Source organism: Neofelis nebulosa, chromosome 3 (assembly GCF_028018385.1).
Source record: "Neofelis nebulosa isolate mNeoNeb1 chromosome 3, mNeoNeb1.pri, whole genome shotgun sequence".
NCBI classification, from domain to species: Eukaryota; Metazoa; Chordata; class Mammalia; order Carnivora; family Felidae; genus Neofelis; species Neofelis nebulosa.
This window is the reverse complement of record NC_080784.1, coordinates 145,771,157-145,793,194: the sequence shown is the minus strand read 5'-3', so window position 1 is coordinate 145,793,194 and position 22,038 is coordinate 145,771,157. Positions and strand designations below refer to the sequence as shown.

At 36.5% G+C, this 22,038-nt stretch overlaps 1 protein-coding gene across 3 annotated transcripts in view; it reads left to right on the top strand.

Annotated features, from left to right (window-relative positions):
* Positions 1 to 22,038, top strand: part of USO1 (USO1 vesicle transport factor) — a 94,273-nt gene that overhangs the window by 31,577 nt on the left and 40,658 nt on the right. For all 3 annotated transcript variants that reach the window (XM_058722255.1, XM_058722256.1, XM_058722257.1), the window contains 5 exons: positions 3,497 to 3,573; positions 16,467 to 16,567; positions 16,976 to 17,078; positions 17,235 to 17,290; positions 20,202 to 20,322. In XM_058722255.1, coding sequence (XP_058578238.1) covers positions 3,497 to 3,573; positions 16,467 to 16,567; positions 16,976 to 17,078; positions 17,235 to 17,290; positions 20,202 to 20,322 — 458 coding nt within the window. The remainder of the gene's footprint in view (positions 1 to 3,496; positions 3,574 to 16,466; positions 16,568 to 16,975; positions 17,079 to 17,234; positions 17,291 to 20,201; positions 20,323 to 22,038) is intronic.

Genomic DNA, 22,038 nt, shown 5'->3' with positions numbered 1-22,038 from the left:
TTTTCATTCTTGCCAAAAATCAGTTGAAATGAATGTTAGGCTTTATTTCTAGACTCTTTATTCTGTTGATCTATATGTCTATCTTTTTTTTTTAATTTTTTTTTTAATGTTTATTTATTTTTGAGACAAAGAGAGACAGAGCATGAACAGGGGAGGGGCAGAGAGGGAGACACAGAATCTGAAACAGGCTCCAGGCTCCGAGCCGTCAGCACAGAGCCCGACGCGGGGCTCGAACTCAGGGACCATGAGATCATGACCTGAGCCGAAGTCGGACGCTTAAACCGACCAAGCCACCCAGGCGCCCCGTCTACATGTCTATCTTTTATGCCAGCGCCACAGTCTTATTTACTGCCATTTTGTGATATGCATTAAAATCAGGAAATATGAGTTCTTCCACTTTGCTCTTCTTTTTGAAGATAGGTTTAGATATATTCTGGATCCTGTACATTCCCATACAGATTTTATGATCAGCTTGTCCATTTCTGCAAAGATGGCAGCTAGCATTTTTATAGTGATTGTGTGAATCTATAAATCAAGTTGGGATATATTACCATCTTAATAATATTCCTTTTCTATCCATGAACACAGAATGTCTTTTCAAGTATTTGGGTCTTGGGTAATTTCTTTCAATAATGTGTTATAGTTTCCAGTGTACAATTCTTGTACAATTTTAGTAAAATTTATTCCAAAGTATTTTAATCTTCTTTTTGTTACTTGAATTGTTTTCTTAATTTCTAATTATGTTTACTCATTGTTCATTGCTAGTATATAGAAATGCCATTTCTATAAATTGATTTTTTTATATTGAGCTTGTATTCTTCAATTTTGCTGAATTTATTAGTTCTGATACTTTTTTTTTTAATTTACATCCAAGTTAGTTAACATATAGTGTAATAATGATTTCAGGAATAGTGATTCATCCCCTACGTATAACATCCAATGCTTATCCCAGCAAGTGTCCTCCTTAATGCTCCTTACCCATTTAGTCCATCCCCCCACCCAACACCCCTCCAGCAACCCTCACTCAGTTTGTTCTCTGTATTTAAGAATCTCATGGTTTGTCTGCCTCCCTGTTTTTATATTATTTTTGCTTACCTTTCCCTGTGTTCATCTGTTTTGTATCTTAAAATCCACATATGAGTGAAGTCATATGACACTTATCTTTCTCTGATTGACTTATTTGGCTTAGTATTATACACTGTAGTTGCATCCACGTTGTTGCAAATGGTCAAGATTTCATTCTTTTTGATTGCCGAGTAAAATTCATTGTGTATGTATATACTGCATCTTCTTTATCCAGTCATAGTTCTGATACTTTTTAGTGGATTCCTTAAGATTGTATACAAGATCATGTCATCCTTGAATATGTGTAGTTTTACTTCTTCCTTTCCAAATCTGTATACCTTTCATTTCCTTTTCTTGCTCAATTGCTCTAGCTAGAACTTCCATTTCAGTGTTGGATAGAGGTGGCTAGAGGGAACATCATGATCTTGTTCCTGATCTTAGGTTGAAAGCATTCAGTTTTATACCATTACATATGATGATCTGGGAGTTTCATAGATTCTCTTTTATTATCTTGAGGAAATTTCTTTCTGTTCTCAGTTCCTTAATACTCTCTTAAAAGATGCTCCTCAAGATTTCTCAAAAGCAAAATGGTGAATAATAATTTTTTTATAAATAATAATTTTTAAAACTTCATTTGAAATTTACATCCTCTGGTTGTGATCCCCTTTGTCCCTCATCTTAGCTTTCACTTATCATTCGTAATTACTTCTTCATATTTATTGAATCTTTGTGACCTGTATTTCACTCTTGCTTTCCACACTAAATGCCATCATCGTCCATCATGTTTTCAAAATTTGTCTATCAACAACTATAATCTTATACTCCCTGATTTTATAAATAGTATTACGTTTACCATAAGACTTTTGTTTTGTGTGCTTGTTTTTAGGTAATAAAGTATAGAGCAGTGAAACAAACTCTAGTAGTACAACTAAGGATCACACTGTTAAATATATATATTATGAAACATATATATAAACATAAACACATACCCATAAAATTACCTGGTTTGTATTAATTTTTCTAGTTTTAAAGTGTAATTTTGTAAAACAAATTTACTTGTAAGCTGTTTTAAAAAAAATACATATAGACACACACAGGAATGTGTATGTATCTTTTGCTAAATGGGATCATTCAGTACATTAATTTTATATTTAATTTTTTTTCTACTGACATTATATCAAAGGTGTTTTTTTTTGTTTTGTTTTGTTTTTTATGTTTAATTATTTTAAGAGAGAGAGAGAGTATGTATGCATGCATGCAAGTTGGGGAAGGCCAGAGAGAGGAGAGTGAATCCCAAGCTGGCTCTAAGCTGTCACCATGGAGCCCAAGGTGGGGCTCAAATTCACCCACTGTGAGATCATGACCTGAGCAGAAATCAAGAGTCAGACGCTTAACCGACTGAACCGTGCAGGCACCCCTATCAAGGGTATTTTAATTGCCATGTCATTAAACATTCTTTTTTTTTTTTTTTTTTTTTTTAAATTTTTTTTTTTCAACGTTTTTTATTTATTTTTGGGACAGAGAGAGACAGAGCATGAACGGGGGAGGGGCAGAGAGAGAGGGAGACACAGAATCGGAAACAGGCTCCAGGCTCCGAGCCATCAGCCCAGAGCCTGACGTGGGGCTCGAACTCACGGACCGTGAAATCGTGACCTGGCTGAAGTCGGACGCTTAACCGACTGCGCCACCCAGGCGCCCCAAAACATTCTTTAAAAATACTTTTTTTGGGGCATCTGGGTGGCTCAGTCGGTTGAGCGTCTGACTTCGGCTCAGGTCATGATCTCGTGGTCCGTGAGTTCGAGCCCCGCATCAGGCTCTGTGCTGACAGCTCAGAACCTGGAGCCTGTTTCGGATTCTGTGTCTCCCTCTCTCTCTGACCCTTCCCCGTTCATGCTCTGTCTCTCCCTGTCTCAAAAATAAATAAATGTTAAACAAAAAAATTAAAAAAAAATAAAAATACTTTTTTTGCTTTAAAAATACTTTTATTGCTGCTGTATGTGTCTATTTTTTATTATTATACACTTAGGTTGCTTCTATCTTCCACTATTACAAATAAACCTTTATACATTCTTTACGCTTGCACTCTGATATTTTCTTAGGGTAGCTTTTTTAATTTTACTTTTTTGTTATTTATTTATTTTGAGAGAGAGCGAGTATGATGGCGGTAGGGACAGAGAGAGAGGGAGAGAGAGAGAACCCCAAGCAGTCCACACCACCCAGGGCTGACATAGGGCTCAGCCTCATGATTGTCAGATCATGACCTGAGCTGAAACCAAGAGTAGGATGCTTAACCAACTGAGCCACCCAGGCACCCCTCTTAGGGTAGTTTTAGATTAATGTTTTACACAGTCTTGCTAAATAACTGTCTAAAAATGATCATTAACAGTTTATACTCTAGCAGTGTATAAGTGTAATAATTTCTTTTTTCCAGTTCGGATTCTGAAATAATAGGTTATGCTTTGGACACACTGTATAATATAATATCTAATGATGAAGAAGAAGAAGTAGGTAAGTTTCTTTTATTGTGTTTTCTCTACATAAAATAACATATGCTATATATCCTGGAGTTGTGCCAATTTTTCTGGTTTTGAAGGTGAATTTATAAATTTATTTATAAGGGTTTGTTTTCTTTTTTAACTAATAAAGGAAAGACATAAGCTTAGTCCCAGAAAAGTGTCTTTAAAATGATTACTTTGTATGTTATTTGGAGATGAAATTAGATTCTTCTTTTTTATAAATTTTGCCCTCCTTTTGTATTTGTTTTAGTTAAGTAGTATGAATATTAGCAGTTTCTGGATTAAACATCATTTTTGGCTATTGAAAAAAGCTATTTCATTTATATGTTATTATCTGGTGAGCAATATGAAATTACGGAGTTTTTCCTTTTAACATGGGACTTTTGTTAATTTATAAGGAGCAACATCTTACTGAATTTAGAATTTCCTTTGTATTGTCTGCCTGGTGTGAAATGATACGAATCAGTTCAAAATTCATACACTTTTTTGGTACATCTTTCCTTTTTCTTTTGTTTCAAATTACTTGCATATTTAAAATAAGGTAGTCTGTCATTTTACTTCATTTTATTGTCAGTATGCGAAATACTTAAAGAGAAGTCCATACACATTTTGTTCTGTGTATTGTAAAAAATGTGCATTGAGTAACATGTGACTGTGCTGTTGAAGAATGCATTCTTCACATAAGATTACCTGTTGCAGGAGGACAGTCGGTGTTTCATTATTCTAGACAGCCAGAAGGGTGGACATATTTGTGCATTTTAGAAGTCTAATTTAGATTAAAATTATAGGATCTCTTGAAATTCTGTAGACAAATGATAAAGAAATGTAGATAATTATAAGTTTGTACATATTTTATTATGATAATAACAGAGTGGAAATATAGATATTAACTTCACAGAATACCAGTACTAGAAACATTTGAGATTGGGTTGTGTTGAATGGTCACAATTTCTTGGACTTAAATATTCTTTTTCTTAAATTTTTATTTCTCTGTGATATCTAGCTTAAAACTTCACTTTGTTAATTTGTCAGGGGTGAAAAAATCTTTAGAAAACATGATTTGGTACCCATGGAATAAGAGGCTGTCAGTCACAGGACAACACTTAAATACAATACACATAAGAACACACTTTGAAGAAAAAGATACTTATTTTCCTATTTATTTCTCAGATGAGAAAATTAGGTACAATACACTTGTTAGAACACATTATGATAAAAGACATTTTCTTTTTTTGTTCTCTTAGTTTCAGATTAGAAATTTAGCTCTTTTTGTAGTTTACAGCAGATAATTTTTCTGTTTTAAAAAATCACATACAGCAATATTTTTAGTTAGGTAGTTTTTCTTTCTTATAAATTTATAATATAATCATGTTTAGAGTCAGTTTTTGTCTATGTGTGTTTGGGCTCATTTTTAATTCAGCATCCAAAAATGATTCTTTGAATAAAACAACATAAACAGTTCTTCAGAGAAACAGTAGTAGAATCACTTTTTCTAGGGAAGATTAAAATAGGAACTTAAACTTTGTTCTGGAAATTAACTTATCCTGAAAGGGCCAATTAAAAATCTGGATTGGGAAATATGCCCTTTAGTTTTATTATTGATACTTTCTACTGCTTCATCAAAAGGTGATTCTTAGCTGACATAACGAACTCCATTTTAGAGTTCTTTATTTTGGGGATAGTTTAGAATCCTTAACTGATAAATCTGTCTCATAATCCTCAATATATAGCATATGCTATATCTCTTTTAGGCTATCTCAGATATCTAATAAAGTGAATGAGTCTCTCTTTCCAAGGGATTATATTGCTCATTTGACATTTTTAAGCTCTTACTTATTTTATTGTGGATACTGCTACATAGAAACTGTTTTCTTCACCACCCACTTTTTATTTATTTTTGTCTACCTTTTCAGATGATGTTGAAGGTAAAAGATTGCATTTACATATGCATGATGCTTTTAGGCATAATTTCTGGTAATATGAAAAGGACACTGTCAAGTGATGTTTCTTCTGGCTGGTAAACAACATTGAGATTTGTTTCACTATATAAGAATCCTTAATTAAAGGGAAATATTTAATAATCTTATATAGCTATTTATTTTTTCTATGGTTATTAAACCTATTTATTGTCTAGAACACAAAATATTCTAGTGCACCTTTTAACAACATTATAGCTTTTTCTCTGGCAGGACAGTCTATTCAAATTACTTTTTGGGTATTTCTTGGAGAAAATTTTTGAGGCAGTTTATTTAAAAAAAATATTTGAGTGTGTATACGTACATATGTATACGTATTAATTTTGCATGTATTCAACAAGAACTGGAAAGTATTTCAGTTTAGAGAATACTTACATGTTGATATTGTCCCTTTAAAATAATGCATGCACAATAATGTCTGGTTAGTGACATTTTTTATGTTAATTCACAGAATTCACTGATACTGTCTTTTTCTTGTAGTCTGCTTCAAGTTCCATTTACTTTTAACATTAATATTTCTTTTCCTCATAATTAAAGTAAGCAAGTTTTATTTTATTATTTTGCTTCTTTTCCTGAGATCCTTAACTTTTTTTAAATGAGGAGGGGACTATCCTTATCTAAAGTAGGCTTAAAATGGTACACGACAAAGTTAACTATACTTAACAAAAACTAACAAACTAACTTGTTAAAGTGCATAGCCTTCCCTTTGTGACATTTGAACCGCTTGTTTGGAAGCAGAAAATATCAAAACATTATGCCTTTACTCTTGTGACAATAAGCTGGTTTCCTTGCTGGGTAGTAGAAATTAGTAGTTGTTTCTATTATTGTTTCATCAGTTTGTATCATTTTTGTCTTATTTGAGCCTAATAGCAGCCTGTGGGGTAGGTGGTATTTTTCTCTTTTCTGAAGATGAGAAAATAAAAGCCCAGAGATCACGTAACTTACATAGTAGGATCTAGTAAGTAGCATAACGGTATTTTTTTAAACATTTTTTTTTAGGTTTATTTATTTATCTTGAGAGAGAGCACAAGCTGGGGAGGGGCAGAGAGAAAGAGAGACACAGTCTCAAGCAGGCTCCATGTCATCAGTTCAGAGTCTGATATGGGGCTCAGACTCGCAGACTGTGAGATCATGACCCCAGCTGAGGTCAAGAGTCAGACGCTTAACCGACTGTGCCACCGAGGCACCCCAAGCAGTATTTTTTATATACTTTTTTTTTGTTCATTTCCCTGTTAGTGGGCATTTTCGTTGTTTCTGGATTTTAGCTGCTACATATAAAGCTTTTGTAAACATATATGTCTTTGTGTGGATATACGTTTTCATTTCTTTTGAGTAAACGCCTAGGAATAGAATGGCTAAGTGATATAATTGGTGTATGTTTAACTTTATAAGAAACTGCCAAAACTGTTTTTTTTTTCAAAGTAGTTGTACCATTTTACATTCCCAGTGGAATGTGTATGAGAGTGAGTTCCAGTTCCTCCACATCCTTTCCAGTACTTGATATGGTCAGTCTTTTAAAATTTGAGCCATTCTAATAGGTATGAAATAATATCTCATGGTAATTTTTATTTGTATTTTCATAATAATAAGCTTTTCATGTGATTTTTTTTTGTCATCCATATAACTTTCATCTTTGAAGTGTTTATTCAGATCTTTTGTTCATTTTTACTGTTTTTTTTCCTTATCTTGAGTTGTAAAAATTTTTTATATATTTTAGGTGTAAGTCCTTTGCAGTGTTAATATCTTCTTCTAGTCTGCGATTTTCCTAACAATGTGTTTGAAAGAACAAAGTTTTAAGTTTTGATTAAGTTCAGTTTATTGATTTTTTTTTCTTTTATAATTTAGGCTGTTTCCTATTTGTGAAATCTTTGCCAAATCTGAAATCACTAAGATGTCCTCCTATGTTCTCTGTTAAAACATCTGTAGTTTTAATTCCTATGATCAGGTCTATGGTTTGTAGTTTTATACTTAGGTCTGTGATTCATTTTGAGCTATTTCTGGACCTTATCCTTTTCCTTACATGGTAAGGTACATGGTAAGCACACTTATCCTTTTCCTTACATGGTAGTGTCTTGATTACTATAGCCTTATAATAATCGTGAAATTATGAAGTGTTAAGTCCTCCAACTTTGTTCTTTTTCAAAATTCTTGGCTTTTTTAGGTTTTTTGCATTCCCATATCAGTCTAGAATCAGTTTGTCAATTTCTACTAAAAAAGACTGGCTGAGATTTTGATTTGGATTCTGTTGAATCTGTTGATTGATTTGGGGAACACTGAGATCTTAACATTTTTGCACCTTCTAAAATTTTTTTTAAATGTTTTTATTATTGAGAGAGAGAGAGAGAGCATGAGCAGGGGAGGGGCAGAGCGAGAGAGGGACACAAAATCCGAAACAGGCTCCAGGCTCTGAGCTGTCAGCACAGAGCCTGACACGGGGCTCGAACACACAAACTGTGAGATCATGACCTGAGCCAAAGTTGGACACTTAACAACTGAGCCACCCAGGCGCCCACTTTTGCACCTTCTTATATAAGAACATAGTATATATGTTTATACAGGTCTTCCTTTAATTTCTTTCAGTACCATTTTGGAGTTTTCACAGCACAGTTCTTATAGGTCTCATCAAATTTATTCCTAAATCTTTAATAATTTTTGGTGCTGTTTTAAGTGGTATTGTTTTTTAAATTTCAATTTCTAATTGTTCATTGCCTATATATAGAAATGCAGTTAAGTAGGTATATTGACCTTTTATCCCATAACTTTGCTAACCTCTCTTATTAGTTCTAATAGATTTTATAGATTTTTTATAGATTTTTATAAATTAACATAAATTTATAATCTGTAAATAGAGACAGTTGTATTTCTATTTCTTCCTTTTCAGTCTGTATGCCTTGTATGTTTATTTTTCTGCCTTATGGCACTAAGGTCTCCAGTATAATGTTGACTAGAAGCGGTGAAAAAGGGTACTCTTTGCCTCTTTACTGATCTTAAGTGGAAACCATTCAATCTTTTACCATTAAGCATGATGTGAGCTGGTTTTTTGGTGTGTGTGTGCGTGTGTGTGTATGTTTTAAGATTTTGTTTTTAAGTAATTTCTGCACTCAACGTGGCGCTTGAACTCACAACCCCGAGATCAGGAGTTGCATGGTCTACTGACTGAGCCTGCCAGGCACCCCAGCTGGAAGTTTTTGTTTTTTGTGTTTTTTTTTTGATGCTCTTTATCATTCAGTTTTGTGACTCTAAGTATCATTTATATATGTTTACCACTCTAATTTATATGTCCAATCCAAACTTCTCCACTGACATCTGTGCTTATGTTTATCCAATTGCTTGCCTTGATATCACCACTCTAATCTTTATCATGTGTCTCACACTTGACACATCCAAAATGGAACGTCTCTATGTACTCTTAGCTTACTTCTCCACAGTGATTTTCATCTCAGTAAATGGTAAATTTTGTAAAAAACTGTTACCACTAAGGTCTAAGCCATCTTTACTGCTTTCCTTGGTTGCTTCCTGTCTCCTTATTTCTCTTGTTCTCAGCACCGCAGCCAAAGCAATCCTTTTAAAACAGAAGTATTTTGTAAGTAATGTAGTTTGAGGGTTCAGAAACATTTAATTCTTTTACTGACACAAGAGCTGATGTATCAGAGAAATATTTCCTAGAGTTTTTGAAGGGTGAACCCAGCGTATTTGGGTACTTAATCATAAGTATTGAAAACACTTTTACTTTTGCTCTCTTCCTTTTCCTACAAATAATTAGATGTGATCATCACTGTCACTGTTGAGTGGCTTTGTTTTTCCTTTCATCTGCTGGTTTCTTTCCATTTTAAAGTATATTAACATTAAAATCTCACATTAGAAAAGAACTATTTGAGGGATCTTGACTGTCAGTTCCATTGGTTTTTAGTCACTGCCTGAAGCAATATGTAGAAAAGGATTAGTTGTGTCTGGCATGGTTGAGGGAACAGGGAGGAGTATATTTACCATGTCTAAATTGCCTGGATAGCATAGGCAGATTTTAAATTATCATTTGCTTTGGCAATTACTGCTTCAGTTTTTAGAGATCTTTTACATTTTTTTGACATTGAAACAATACATAGTTTAATCTAAAGATTGTTAAGTCTTAAGGACAATTATAGAGTCTTTTAAAGAATAAATGTAGGGGAAGATGGCGGCGTAGGAGGACACTGGGATCACCGCATCCTGCTGATCACTTAGACTCCACCTACACCTGCTTAAATAACGCAGAAAACCATCAGAAGCCTAGCAGAACGGATTTTCCAGAGCCAAGTGCAGACGAGAGGCCCACGGAAGAGGCTAGGAAGGGCAGAGAGGCGGTGCGTGCTACATGGACTGGCGGGAGGGAGCCCGGGGCGGAGGGGCGGCCCGCCGGCAAAGCAGAGCCCCCGACTCTGGCTTGCAAAAGCGGAGGGGCTGGACAGAGTGTGTTCGGAGAGCAAGCGGGACTTAACGTCTGGAAGCTTATAAGCTAACAGCCCTGCTCCGAGAGTGGGAGGGCTGGAGGACAACAGGAGGGAGAGTTGTTGAGCCCTGACGACAGAGCTCAGCTTGGCGGGGAATAAAGGCACTCGCCAGCGCCATCTCCCTTGCCCATCCCCCAGCCAAAATCCCAAAGGGAACCAGTTCCTGCCAGGGAACTTGCTTGCACCTCACAAACACCCAACACTGTGCCTCTGTGGATCCATCCCTCTGGCGTCAGGTCTGTGCCACAGGGCCCCTCCCGAAGCAGATCACCTAAAGATAAGTGAACTGAGTCTGCCCCTCCCGCCCCCGTGCACCTTGCTGATCCACCCCAGCTAATATGCCAGATCCCCAGCACCACAAGCCTGGCAGTGTGCAAGTAGCACAGACGGGCCATGCCACCCCACAGTGAATCCTGCCCCTAGGAGAGGGGAAGAGAAGGTGCACACCAGTCTGACTGTAGATCCAGTGGTGGGCTGGGGGCAGACATCAGGTCAGACTGTGGCCCCGCCCACCAATGCAAGTTATTCAAGACAGCACAGGGGAAGTGCCCCGCAGTTCTTCACCACTCCAGCGACTATCCAAAATGACCAAACGGAAGAATTCCCCTCAAAACAACCTCCAGGAAATAACGACAGCTAACGAACTGACCAAAAAGGATTTAAATAATATAACAGAAAGTGAATTTAGAATAATAGTCATAAAATTAATCGCTGGGCTTGAAAACAGTATAAAGGACAGCAGAGAATCTCTTGCTACAGAGATCAAGGGACTAAGCAACAGCCAGGAGGAGCTAAAAAATGCTATTAATGAGCTGCAAAATAAAATGGAGACGACCACAGCTCGGATTGAAGAGGCAGAGGAGAGAATAGGTGAACTAGAAGATAAAGTTATGGAAAAAGAAGAAGCTGAGAAAAAGAGAGATAAAAAAATCCAGGAGTATGAGGGGAAAATTAGAGAACTAAGTGATGCACTAAAGAGAAATAATCTATGCATAAGTGGTATTCCAGAGGAGGAAGAGAGAGGGAAAGGTGCTGAAGGTGTACTTGAAGAAATAATAGCTGAGAACTTCCCTGATCTGGGGAAGAAAAAAGGCATTGAAATCCAAGAGGCACAGAGAACTCCCTTCAGACGTAACTTGAATCGATCTTCTGCACGACATATCATAGCAAAACTGGCAAAATACAAGGATAAAGACAAAATTCTGAAAGCAGCTAGGGATAAACACGCTCTAACATATAAAGGGAAACCGATAAGACTAGTGGCAGACCTACTGAAACTTGGCAGGCCAGAAAGGAATGGCAGAAAATCTTCAATGTGATGAACAGAAAAAAATATGCAGCCGAGAATCCTCTATCCAGCAAATCTGTCATTTAGAATAGAAGGAGAGATAAAGGTCTTCCCAAACAAACAAAAACTGAAGGAATTCGTCACCACTAACCAGCCCTACAAGAGATCCTAAGGGGGATCCTATGAGACAAAGTAGCAGAGACATCGCTACAAGCATAAAACATACAGAATCACAATGACTCTAAACCCATATCTTTCTATAATAACACTGAATGTAAATGAACTAAATGCACCAACCAAAAGACATAGGGTATCAGAATGGATAAAAAAACAAGACCCATCTATTTGCTGTCTACAAGAGATTCATTTTAGACCTGAGGACACTATCAGATTGAAAGTGAGGAGATGGAGAACTATTTATCATGCTACTGGAATTCATAAGAAAGCTGGAGTAGCCATACTTATATCAGACAAACTAGACTTTAAATTAAAGGCTGTAACAAGAAATAAACAAGGGCATTATATAATAATTACAGGATCTATCCATCAAGAAGAACTAACAATTATAAATGTCTATGCGCCAAATACGGGAGCCCCCAAATATATAAAACAATTACTCACAAACATAAGCAACCTTATTGACAAGAATGTGGTAATTGCAGGGAACTTTAATACCCCACGTACAGCAATGGATAGATCATCTAGACACATGATCAATAAAGAAACAAGGGCCCTGAATGATACATTGGATCAGATGGACTTGACAGATATATTTAGAACTCTGCATCCCAAAGCAACAGAATATACTTTCTTCTCGAGTGCTCATGGAACATTGTCCAAGATGGATCACATGCTGGGTCACAAAACAGCCCTTCATAAGTATACAAGAATTGAGATCATACCATGCATACTTTCGGACCACAATGCGATGGAGCTTGAAATCAACCACAGGAAAACGTCTGAAAAACCTCCAAAAGCATGGAGGTTAAAGAGCACCCTACTAAATGAATGGGTCAACCAGGCAATTAGAGAAGAAATTAAAAAATATATGGAAACAAATGAAAATGAAAATACAACAATCCAAACGCTTTGGGATGCAGCGAAGGGAGTCCTGAGAGGAAAATACATTGCAATCCAGGCCTATCTCCAGAAACAAGAAAAATCCCAAATACAAAATCTAACAGCACACCTAAAAGAAATAGAAGCAGAGCAGCAAAGACACCCTAAAACCAGCAGAAGAAGAGAAATAATAAAGATCAGAGCAGAAATAAACAATATAGAATCTAAAAAAACTGTAGAGCAGATCAACGAAACCAAGAGTTGGTTTTTTGAAAAAATAAACAAAATTGATAAACCTCTAGCCAGCTTCTCACAAAGAAAAGGGAGATGACCCAAATAGATAAAATCATGAATGAAAATGGAATGATTACAACCAATCCCTTAGAAATACAAGCAATTATCAGGGAATACTATGAAAAATTATATGCCAACAAACTCCACAACCTGGAAGAAATGGACAAATTCCTAAACACCCACACGCTTCCAGACTCAATCAGGAGGAAATAGAAAGCTTGAACAGACCCATAACCAGCGAAGAAATTGAATCAGTCATCAAAAATCTCCCAACAAATAAGAGTCCAGGACCAGGTGGCTTCCCGGGGGAGTTCTACCAGACGTTTAAAGCAGAAATAATACCTATCCTTCTCAAGCTATTCCAAGAAATAGAAAGGGAAGGAAAACTTCCAGACTCATCTATGAAGCCAGTATTACTTTGATTCCTAAACCAGACAGAGACCCAGTAAAAAAAGAGAACTACAGGCCAATATCCCTGATGAATATGGATGCAAAAATTCTCAATAAGATACTAGCAAATCGAATTCAACGGCTTATAAAAAGAATTATTCAACATGATCAAGTGGGATTCATTCCTGGGATGCAGGGCTGGTTCAACATTTGCAAATCAATCAACGTGATACATCACATTACTAAAAGAAAAGAGAAGAACCATATGATCCTGTCAATCGATGCAGAAAAAGCATTTGACAAAATTCAGCAACCTTTCTTAATAAAAACCCTCGAGAAAGTTGGGATAGAAGGAACATACTTAAACATCATAAAAGCCATTTATGAAAAGCCCACAGCTAACATCATCCTCAACGGGGAAAAACTGAGAGCTTTTTCCCTGAGATCAGGAACACGACAGGGATGTCCACTCTCACCGCTGTTCTTTAACATAGTTTTGGAAGTTCTAGCATCAGCAATCAGACAACGAAAGGAAATCAAAGGCATCAAAATTGGCAAAGATGAAGTCAAGCTTTCACTTTTTGCAGATGACATGATATTACACATGGAGAACCCACCAAAAGTCTCCACCAAAAGTCTGCTAGAACTGATACATGAATTCAGCAAAGTTGCAGGATACAAAATCAGTGTACAGAAATCAGTTGCATTCTTATACACTAATAATGAAGCAACAGAAAGACAAATAAACTGATCCCATTGACAATTGCACCAAGAATCATAAAATACATAGGAATAAATCTAACCAAAGATGTACAAGATCTGTATGGTGAAAACTATAGAAAGCTTTGAAGGAAATTGAAGAAGATATAAAGAAATGGAAAAGCATTCTGTGCTCATGGATTGGAAGAATAAATATTGTCAAAATGTCAATACTACCCAAAGCTATCTACACATTCAATGCAATCCCAATCAAAATTGCACCAGCATTCTTTTTTTTTTTTTTTTTTTTTTTTTTTAATTTTTTTTTAACGTTTATTTATTTTTGAGACAGAGAGAGACACAGCATGAACGGGGGAGGGGCAGAGAGAGAGGGAGACACAGAATCGGAAGCAGGCTCCAGGCTCTGAGCCATCAGCCCAGAGCCTGACGCGGGGCTCGAACTCGCAGACCGCGAGATCGTGACCTGAGCTGAAGTCGGACGCTTAACCGACTGAGCCACCCAGGCGCCCCTGCACCAGCATTCTTGAAGCTAGAACAAGTAATCCTAAAATTCATATGGAACCACAAAAGGCCCCGAATAGCCAAAGTAATTTTGAAGAAAAAGACCAAAGCAGGAGGCATCACAATCCCAGACTTTAGCCTCTACTACAAAGCTGTCATCATCAAGACAGCATGGTATTGGCACAAAAACAGACACATAGACCAATGGAATAGGATAGAAACCCCAGAACTAGACCCACAAAAGTATGGCCAACTCATCTTTGACAAAGGAGGAAAGAATATCCAATGGAAAAAAGACAGTCTCTTTAACAAATGGTGCTGGGAGAACTGGACAGCAGCATGCAGAAGGATGAAACTAGACCATTTTCTTACACCATTCACAAAAATAAACTCAAAATGGATAAAGGACCTGAATGTGAGACAGGAAACCATCAAAACCCTAGAGGAGAAAACAGGAAAAGACCTCTCTGACCTCAGCCGCAGCAATTTCTTACTTGACACATCCCCAAAGGCAAGGGCATTAAAAGCAAAAATGAACCATTGGGACCTCATGAAGATAAAAAGCTTCTGCACAGCAAAGGAAACAATCAACAAAACTAAAAGGCAACCAACTGAATGGGAAAAGATACTTGCAGATGACATATCGGACAAAGGGCTAGTATCCAAAATCTGTAAAGAGCTCACCAAACTCCACACCCAAAAAACAAATAATCCAGTGAAGAAATGGGCTGAAAACATGAATAGACACTTCTCTAAAGAAGACATCCGGATGGCCAACAGGCACATGAAAAGATGCTCAACATCGCTCCTGATCAGGGAAATACAAATCAAAACCACACTCAGATATCACCTCACACCAGTCAGAGTCGCCAAAATGAACAAATCAGGAGACTAAAGATGCTGGAGAGGATGTGGAGAAACGGGAACCCTCTTGTACTGTTGGTGGGAACGCAAACTGGTGCCGCCGCTCTGGAAAACAGTGTGGAGGTTCCTCAGAAAATTAAAAATAGATCTACCCTCTGACCCAGTAATAGCACTGCTAGGAATTTACCCAAGGGATACAGGAGTGCTGATGCATAGGGGCACTTGTACCTCAATGTTTATAGCAGCACTCTCAACAATAGCCAAATTGTGGGAAAAGCCTAAATGTCCATCAACTGAGGAATGGGTAAAGAAATTGTGGTTTATATACACAATGAAATACTACGTGGCAATGAGAAAGAATGAAATATGGCCCTTTGTAGCAACGTGGATGGAACTGGAGAGTGTGATGCTAAGTGAAATAAGCCATACAGAGAAAGACAGATACCATATGTTTTCACTCTTATGTGGATCCTGAGAAACTTAACAGAAACCCATGGGGGAGGGGAAGGAAAAAAAAAATGAGGTTTGAGTGGGAAAGAGCCAAAGCATAAGAGACTCTTAAAAACTGAGAACAAAGTGAGGGTTGATGGGGGGTGGGAGGGAGGGAAGGGTAGGTGATGGGCATTGAAGAGGGCATCTTTTGGGATGAGCACTGGGTGTTGTATGGAAACCAATTTGCCAATAAATTTCATATATTAAAAAAAATAAAGAATAAATGTAAATTTGGATGTCACATTCTGATTTTATTGCCAAATAACTTTCTTGTGTGTGTGTGAGTGTGTGTGTATTAAATATACAGGTGATTGGTTTAATTTTGTAATTAAATTATTTAACACAGTAACACTAACAGTCAACAAGGACTGTATGTTCAATAATGTTTTGGGGAGAGAGGGTTTTTAGGTATAATTTATACACAGTAGAATTTACTCTTTGTGGTTGTGTAGTCCTGTGTGTTTTGGCAAATGTATATAATAGTGTAGTCACTATCATATTTGAGATAGAATATTTCTACCACCCTACTAAGCTCCCTGTATCCTAATTAAAAGTTTAATCTAAAAATATTTTTGAAAAGATATGAAATTTTAGATATCTTTTCTTTGAATATCATATTTAAACATTTAAAAAGTAACATTCATTTAAATGACATTGAAAGTTATTTTAAAGATAATCTTTCCAGCATAATTGTGATATCACTACCAGCCACATTGTTCCAAGAAAAGTCATTTCTGCTTAGCTCCCTCAACAAAAAGGATACTTTAAAATAACATAACATCATATTGAAGTACTTTATCTTTGAATATTACAGAAGAAAATTCCACAAGACAGAGTGAAGATTTGGGAAGCCAGTTTACAGAAATTTTCATTAAGCAGCAGGAAAATGTTACTCTCCTATTATCTTTATTGGAGGTAAATAAAGAATCTTGCTATTTTTGTCATCTTAATAAGTTTTGGGGTTTTTTTGGGTTTTTTTTTTTTTTTTGCCTTTTTGGGTATTATTGATGAAGCAACGTATATATACCTTTTCAAGGTTGTGAAATTTGTTGTATCATTGCAAGAGATTAATGTGCATTGTTTTAAGGACTATATAATCTTTTAAAATATTGTCTGCTTATTTCTATTTTTATTTTACTGAGTCAGGAACAGTTTAATCAATTTATATTAACTATTTTCTTTTTATTGCTTTTTATTTCTTACATTGCTTTTTTAATGTTTGCTAAACTATGTTTGTTTTTGGTACCACTGTTAGTTGAAAAAAATGTTTTTCTTGAAAATGTGAATTACGTATGTTAAATATTTTAAATTCTTAAATTGCAGGAGTTTGATTTCCATGTCCGCTGGCCTGGTGTGAAGCTTCTTACTTCTCTTTTAAAACAGCTAGGGCCTCAGGTGCAGCAAATCATTTTAGTCAGTCCCATGGGTAAGTGACTCATCTTCCTTACATAATTTTGATTTAAAAGTGAGGATCATTCCTATAGAGGGAGACTGAAATGATGTGTTAATAAATGGTTTATAATTTCAATCACTATTTGTATTTTTGATCTGCCCGTATTTTTCACATGATTATATGTTCTAGGTGTTTCGAGATTGATGGACTTATTAGCAGATTCCAGGGAAGTTATACGTAATGACGTAAGTTAAATTCAAAAAAGAAGTCTAAGAATATGCAGCTTGTTTTCTTTTCTTTGCAAGTGAAATCTTTGTTGATCCTCTTTTAGAGTCGTAAGTTAGATTTGGAAAATTGGGGTATTGGCCAATCTTTTAGACCTTTTTAAGTTGTATACAAGACCACATTATTTCTTTGTTTCCTGCGTATCCAGTATTTTGACTTAGATGATTTTGGTATGCAAATTTATGTGTTCCACAAGTTTAGGATTTCTTTCATCCTCTTCTCAAAGGTTATATTGACACCAAACTCTGCCTCCAGAAAGAGTAAGGGAAACCTCCCTAGACATTTAACTGTGTAAATTTAAAGCCTTGTGTTTGGAATCCTCACCCTCATTTGACTGAATATACATTTCAAAGGATTTTCCTTGTAATCATCATTTAACTATAGAGCATGATTTGCTCTGGAGTTATTTTCAATTCTGATTTATTTATTTGCATATATGTTTGAATATTTTGTATTGATGCAGTGTTTTTTTGTTGTTGCTGTTGCTTAAACATTTTTCAGTGGTTGTTATCTATAACTTGGTCAAGACTGTAATACTTTTTTTTTTTTCAAGTTTATCCATTCTCTTCTTGAGAGGGACAAAGAGAGCACAAGTGGGGGAGGAGCAGAGAGAGAGAGAGAGAGGGAGAGAGAAAATCCCAGGGAGGCTCAGCACAGTCAGCACAGAGCCCAACGTGGGGTTTAAGCCCTGAAACTGTGAGATGATGACCCGAGTCAAAATCAAGAGTCGGATACTCAACTGACTGAGCCACCTAGATGCCCTTACTTTTTTTTTTTTTTTTTTAAAGACTGTAAGTAATCTCCACACCCAGCATGGGGCTCACACTTACAATCCTGAGATCAGGAGCCTCATGCTCTACTGACTAAGCGAGCCAGGCACCCCTAAGCTATAATACTTTAGACAGCAATTGGAAAAATCTTTTAAAATTAAAGTCTAGAGCTAGGAGAGCATATCAATCTAATTCAGTCGCCATATTGACACTGAGAAGCCCAAGACTCATGGAAACCAAATGATTTGTTATTTGTTAATAATGTCTGTTCATCTGTGTATTAGTGGTACCTGGTCTGTGCCTTTCTCATCCTAAGTGCTAGCAAATAAATACCATTTGGATTGCTCTTAGCTTCACAACCGGTTAGTGGCAAAGCAGAGACAAAAGTGCTGTTGACTTCTAGTCCATATACACAGTGTTTTTAGCTTTGTATTTAACATTTTGCGTTATGTATGTCAACGCAGTATTATAAGGGCTGAAATTATGTAACTTATGGAAGGAACATTTTTAAATCTCTATTACTCTTTCAAGAATTGTGTTATTTAAATCTATACCCATCTACTTAGAAATTTGAAATGTCTTTCTTTCACTAAAATATTACTATACATCTTAAACTTGATGTTATTGTTCTAGTCTTCTCTTGGCCCTCAGTATAAATATGATGATTCCATAGAAACCTTTTTAAATTTTTTTTAACGTTTATTTATTTTTAAGAGACAGAGCATGAGTAGGGGAGAGGCAGAGAAAGAAAGAGACACAGAATCTGAAACAGGCTTCAGGCTCTGAGCTGTCAGCACAGAGCCTGATGCGGGGCTCAAACCCACGAACTGTGAGATCATGACCTGAGCTGAAGTCAGACACTTAACCAACTGAGCCACTCAGGCCCCTCCTCCCCGCCCCTTTTTTAAAAAATATTTTGGTTTTATGTAATCTCTAGACCCAACATGGGGCTCGAGCTTACAATTCCGAGATCAAGAGTCACATGCTCCACTGACTGAGCCAGTCAGGCACCCCATCATATAAACCATTTAATAGAAATCCTCTCTTCGTGGATCACTATTAATATCATTACCATTTATTTTCATTTTCAGATAGAATTTGTCTGTATGTGTATAAGTGCATTAGCTTGGTCCTTAAATATAAGATTTCCTTTAATTCCCTACTCTTTTTTCCTGCTTTTAGCTTTATTCTTAGTTGTTATTTATTGATTTTTAAAATTTTTTCAATGTTTATTTATTTTTGAGCGGGGGGTGGGGGTGGTGGTGGTGAGGAACAGAGAGAGGGAGACACAGAATCTGAAGCAGACTCCAGGCTCTGAGCTGTCAGCACAGAGCCTGATGCAGGGCTTGAACTCACAAACCGTGAGATCATGACCTGAGCCGAAGTCAGATGCTTAACTGACTGAGCCACCCAGGCACCCCGGTTTTTATTTGAAACAGATAAAATTCTCTGTTTATGTTGTTTTTCATTAATTTTACGATTAGGGATTAAGTTACATTTTTGTTGTAACATCTAGATTCTTGTTTATTAAAGTTTATTTTATTCTGAGAAAGAGAACCAGTGGGGGAGGGGCAGAGAGAGAGGAGGACAGAGGATCCAAAGCAGGCTCTGCACTGACAGCACAGAGCCTGACGCAGGGCTCAAATCACTAGTCGTGAGATGAAGACCTGGGCAGAAGTCAGATGCTTAACCAACTGAGCCACTCAGGCGCCCCTGTAAATTTATATTCTTGAATTCACAATTTCATATCGTTACTATTGTGAAGCACATACAGAGATATCCCTGTGACATATAATCAAGCCCAGTTTTCTTATGCCACAATGAAAGCTAAGTAAAGATGGATGACTGTGTAAGAATTGTATATTTATATTGTGCAGTGAAAAGAATTGGGAATTGGTAGACATAGATTCCAGTCTAGGCTCGATCTCTTTGAGATCTATAATCTTAGGGAGGTATCTTGCTCACCTCTGTCCTTGTTTTCCCTATCTATAAAGTGAAAGAGTTGGGCTTGTGAAATTCCTGCACTTCTAAAATTATGTGGTTTTTACATGTCTTAAAAAGATTGTTCTCTACTTAACATGTTATCTTTTTTCTCCATAAGGGTGTGTTACTACTACAGGCACTAACAAGAAGCAATGGAGCCATCCAGAAAATTGTTGCTTTTGAAAATGCTTTTGAGAGACTACTGGACATTATTACAGAGGAGGGGAACAGTGATGGAGGTATAGTATGAGGAGATTGATTTAAAGAGATTCCTTTTGTGCTCACAAAATTGTTAACTTCTAGGGAATGCAATTAGAGGGAAAAATGAGAACTCATACTTTATATTCTTTCTTTCATTATGGTTTGTTGAGTATGGATTTCTTCCTATTTCTATTTGATATTTGTTAGGCTTCTGGAATCTAGGTGATATCTTTCATCATTTCAAATTTCAGCTATCTCTCTCTTCAAATACTGCTTTATTTTCTCCTATCTTTCTAAACTCAGAATCAATTCTCTGTCGTCTGATTTGGCTTTCACTTTATCTGTCTTACTTTCTCTTTTGTGTTTTCCATCTTTTTGTCTTTCCAATCTTTATTCTGTATTATTTCTTCTTTAAAAAAAAATTTTTTTAATGTCTATTTATTTTTGAAAGAGAGAGAAACAGAACACAAGTGGGGGAAGGGCAGAGAGAGAGGGAGACACAGAATCTGAAGCAGACTCCAGGCCCTCCACTGTCAGCATGAGCCCAACATGGGGCTTGAACCCCCAAACTGTGAGATCATGACCTGAGCTAAAGTCAGATGCTTAACCAACTGAGCCACCCAGGCGCCCCCCCAGATTATTTCTTCTGACCTGTTTTCTCTTTCATCAATTCTCTCTTCACCTATATTTATTTATTTATTTTTAAGTTTTTATTTAAATTCTAGTTAATGTACAGTTGAATATTAGTTTCAGGTGTACAGTTTAGTGATTCTAACACTTCCATACAACACCTGGTGCTTATCACAAGTGCACTCCTTCATCCCCATCACCTGTTTCACCCACTCCCTCCACCCACCTTCCTTCTGGTGACCAGTTTGTTCTCTATAGTTAAGAGTCCATTTCATGGTTTGCCTCTCTGTTTTTTTTCCTGTGCTCATTTGTTTTGTTTCTTAAATTCCACAATTGAGTGTAGTCCTATGATATTTGTCTTTCTGTAACTTATTGCGGTTAGCATAATACTGTCTACCTCCATCCGCATTGTTGCAAATGGCAAGATTCCATTCTTTTTTGATGGCTTAGTAATACTCCATCGTGCACGTATATATGTGTGTGTATACACACACACACACACACACACATATATATACATACATGTATACATGCATACCATATATCCTTTATCCATTCATCAGTTGATAGACACTTTGCCTGTTTCTGTAGTTTCACTGTTGTAGATAAAGCTGCTGTAAACTTTGGTGGGGGGGTGTCCTTTTGAATTAGTATTTTTGTATTCTTTGGGTAAATACCTAGGAGTGCAATTGCTGGGTTGTAAGATAGTTCTGTTTTTAACTTTTTTGAGGAACTTCCGTATTATTTTCCAGAGAATCTGCACCACTATGCATTCCCACCAACAGTGTAGGAGGATTCCCCTTTCGCTGTATCCTCACCAACACCTATTGTTTCTTGTGTTGTTTTTAGCTATTCTGACAGGTGTGAGTTAATATCTCATTGTAGTTTTAATTTGTATTTCCTTGATGGTGAATGATGTTGAGCATCTTTTCATGTGTCTGTTAGCCATCTGTATGTCTTTGGAAAAATGCCTATTCCTGTCTTCTCTTTTTTTAATTGGATTATTCATTTTTTTGGGTATTGAGTTTTATAAGTTCTTTATTTTGGATACTGACCCCTTATCGGATATGTCATTTGCAAATATCTTCTCCCATTCAGTAGGTTGCCTTTTAGTTTTGTTGATT